This window comes from Zerene cesonia, chromosome 7 (genome assembly GCF_012273895.1).
Source record: "Zerene cesonia ecotype Mississippi chromosome 7, Zerene_cesonia_1.1, whole genome shotgun sequence".
NCBI lineage: Eukaryota > Metazoa > Arthropoda > Insecta > Lepidoptera > Pieridae > Zerene > Zerene cesonia.
The window spans coordinates 9,504,119-9,507,884 of record NC_052108.1 but is presented as its reverse complement, the minus strand read 5'-3'; the positions used below and the strand labels follow the sequence as shown (position 1 = coordinate 9,507,884).

General features: G+C 37.5%; 2 protein-coding genes across 2 annotated transcripts in view; one reads left to right on the top strand and one right to left on the bottom strand.

Annotated features, from left to right (window-relative positions):
• LOC119828247 (TAR DNA-binding protein 43-like) overlaps positions 1–624 on the top strand; it is a 2,456-nt gene extending 1,832 nt beyond the window's left edge. Inside the window, exon 2 of the mRNA XM_038350350.1 lies at positions 4–624. Within this exon, the coding sequence (XP_038206278.1) occupies positions 4–539 (536 nt within the window). The 3' untranslated portion in view covers positions 540–624. The remainder of the gene's footprint in view (positions 1–3) is intronic.
• A 207-nt stretch (positions 625–831) lies between these two features.
• LOC119840917 (serine/threonine-protein kinase ICK-like) overlaps positions 832–3,766 on the bottom strand; it is a 16,172-nt gene continuing 13,237 nt past the window's right edge. Inside the window, exon 5 of the mRNA XM_038367697.1 lies at positions 832–1,593. Coding sequence (XP_038223625.1) covers positions 1,532–1,593 — 62 coding nt within the window. The 3' untranslated portion in view covers positions 832–1,531. The remainder of the gene's footprint in view (positions 1,594–3,766) is intronic.

Below are 3,766 nucleotides of genomic sequence, written 5' to 3'. Positions count from 1 at the left end.
AAGTGAAGCGGGACACGAAAACGGGACTGTCTAAAGGTTTCGGTTTTATCAAGTTTGCTGATTATGAGGCTCAAATGAGAGCTCTCGGAAGGAGACACATGATCGACGGTCGTTGGTGCGATGTGCGCATACCTAACAGTAAGGACGGGGGCTCAGCAGCCCATCGGAAAGTCTTTGTAGGACGTTGCACCGAAAGTCTCACCGCTGACGACCTCCGAGAGTACTTCGGTGCATTTGGACAGGTGACTGATGTATTTGTGCCTAAACCATTTCGGGCATTTAGCTTCGTAACGTTTTTAGACCCAGAAGTTGCACAATCCTTGTGCGGTCAAGACCACATAATCAAAGGGGTGTCAGTGAACATTTCAACTGCATCCCCCAAGCGGGATAGAAGTGCCCGCTCCCAACTGCTCGGTTGGGGGCTGCTGGAAGGCGGAGCCCCGCGCGTTTACAGCTGGCCCCCTGACGCCTGGCAGCACTCTGCCCACTCACACACTGCAGCATTGCCTGATACCAAACCCTACCTCAAATATGAGTGACGCCTATTGCGCCTTGTTGATTGTTCACAGATTTTATATGAAAGCAAATATGTAAATAATATAATATAGTATTGTATGAAGTTCATTCACTTGTATTATTTAATCGTCGCCATAAGTTTCCAATGAAAAATAATTTGGAGATTTCTAAATGTATGTATGTGATCCATTATATTTGCTAGTAATTTAATGCATTATTTTTCTTAAGACTACAAAGTGAATATTCACATTTATGTACTATCAATTATTACTTTTCCCAAACTTTTGTCAGATGCAGGCTTCGAGTCGACTTCTATGTTTGCATATTTTCATCTAACCTATTTCATTTATCCATTTCATAATTTACCAGATTCACATCAAAAGGTACTAATAACCCAACAAAAAATAATGCTTTAATTTGTGTGCAGTGTATTATCATAGTTATTAACAGATTACAATCGATATAGATTCCCATGAGATAGTAATGTGTTTACAATTTTATGGTTACACATAATATAATAATTATCAATCATCTTCAGTTATTACTCATTCAAATCAACATAACTCAAAATTTTCCAAAATGCCATTGTTACAGAGGAAACAAATAAAATATTAAGAAGATTATGGCTTGAGATTGTGATAAAAGTTTGGAAAACGAAATAATCTTAATTAGTGTATGTTACAAATGTTACAAGCAAGTAACTAACTACATTTTCATTATGATAATATGGTCATTCATACAAGGTCACTACAACATAATACAGCAATAAAGGAGTTATTTTTATGAAGATAGTATTATGTTTTGTTTTGATCAAATGCTTACTGTTTCAATAGTCGAAGAGGGCATTGTTAACTCGTCTACTTTTTTCATGCAATATAAGTAAGTGACAATTAATATATTATGTGCAATGTTGAGACTTTTGCAGAGTAGGCTGTACTCCATTTTATTTTAAGGATAAAGTATAGTACCAAACAGTTCATATCTAAATACTTTTATTTTAAAGCAAATGATGTCTCTATCGTAGATATTTTGCAGCCCAGTCAACCCGAGATGCACCGCTACCCACGGCCGCTGCTTCTAAAAGAATAAAAATGAATAAATATGTCAAATAACCGACTCGTAAAATTTTGGACTATATTAAGTAGTTATTTTTATTTAGTTTTATCGGTATGTTATAAAGATTTTTTTGATTGAAAGGAATAAGCTCCGAAACTAATGGATCGATTTGAAATGTTCATTTAAAATAACTTATATGTATAATGATCATACTTAAGAAAAGATTGTTTCCAAGCGGCAAATCCAAATTTTTTAAACATTCTTTGCAAATATTTTATGTGTAATGTCGTTTTATTGTGTGTGCATTTTTGAAGTGAAACTTCTTTAGAATCGTTAAGATTTCAAACCTGATGCAACGGAAAAAGCGACAGGTAAGAGACACAAATACAAAAATGTGTAGAATGAAGCCGGCAGAGAATGAGACAGAAATATACATACTATTTTATATTACTGGAGTCTCACTTCTATCGTGTGTGAATAGCGCACACACACGTTTTTTTATAATTTGTACGTCAAAAGACAAGTTATTCAAGATATCGCTGGGAGAACGTTTGCCCAATAGTATCCCAATATCGATGTATGTATTTATCCGATGTTTTATTTTAGGAAAAAAAAAATATGGGCGAAGAAAAATTAATAGAAATAATTATTTAAAAAATTAAACGCTTGTCATTTTAGCGCGCTTGATGCGACGTCATAGTTCATGTCGGACAAGTCAAGAAAATACTTGGAAAATTTTAAACGCCTTCTACACGATCGGAACCAACCGCCGACCATCGTGTCCTTGGTCGGATCAACCATTTTCTGTGTTTGTTCTACACGGTCGGTGGTTGACTAAACTTGTCAGTTAACCTCCGGCATTCGCGATGGCTCCTTGTGTTTCAAAGCAACAGAAAATCGGTCTGGCACTAACCTTTTTATGCTTGAGCGAAGAAGAAAAGCAACGTAAAAAAGGAAATGGATGAAACAGTGGCTCAAAGAGCGAATTACGTTAAACCATCTTAATATTAATATTAATCTTGATATTAATCGCTCAGACTGAAGCGCTCGCGTCGGACGACAGCGTTCCACACGGTCGGAGCCGACCACGGACGCAGGCTGTCGGTAGGGATGCGCTCGCGACCAAGGCCGTTGGCATCAACCAAAAATCGGTCGGAACAACCGATTTCTGCACTGTCCATTTTTATACCAACCCGACCAAGGACGCGATGGTTGGTGGTTGGTTCCGATCGTGTAGAACGCCTATTAAACTTCGCTTCGCTTTAATTATATTATATATATAAGTTTCTTTATTAAAATAAATAAAACATTTGTCTGAATACACTGGTAACACTTAAATTTATATGTTATACAGGGGTATATTATTGGCAGCACTGACGCTGACGTTATCTATCTCATACTGTATGGTACGTGTTTAGCTCTGACCAGTTATACCATCATAGTACATGCTGTTTATGTCGGGCTTTCTTTTATAATATGAATTTCGCAGGTTTTTTTAGTACTTTTTCCCCTTGAAGTAAAAATTAAATCGAAAGCGATGTTTTTTTTTTTTTTTTTATGTCATAGCGGGCAACTGAGCTGGTGGTTCGCCTGATGGTAAGCGATCACCACCGCCCATGAACATTCGCAAAGGTAGGGCCTCTGCGAATGCGCTGCCCGCTTTTTTTGGGGTAAGGGAAAAGGAATGGATTAACGACTGGCAAGAAGGAATGGACTGGGACGGGTGAGGAAAAGGAAACGGGCCTCCGGCTCCCTCACTCACCGTACGAAACACAGTGGCATGCCACTATTTCACGCCGGTTTTCTATGAGGGTGTGGTACTTCCCCGGTGCGAGCTGGCCCATTTCGTGCCGAAGCGTGCTCGACTCCCACAATCAAAATGTTGTTTATTAAAAAAATATGTGACCTTTACATCCATATACATTTACGTACATACATTTTCGAGCCGTTTACGAATGCAAAAGGACTGCTTGGCACTTATTTATAAGTTTGGGTTCTTTTAAAATAAAAGTAATCAATACAATTTAAGTATAGAGTATCCTATAAGGTATATATCGAACCACGAGTGGTTCACCAGATCCATATATACTTTTAAATCCAGATTCATAAAGAGATTAAATTTGAGGTGTTTTTGAGAATTGAGCAATCTAACCACTGTCTAGTATACGTTTATATGTATCGTCTATTTTTTTTT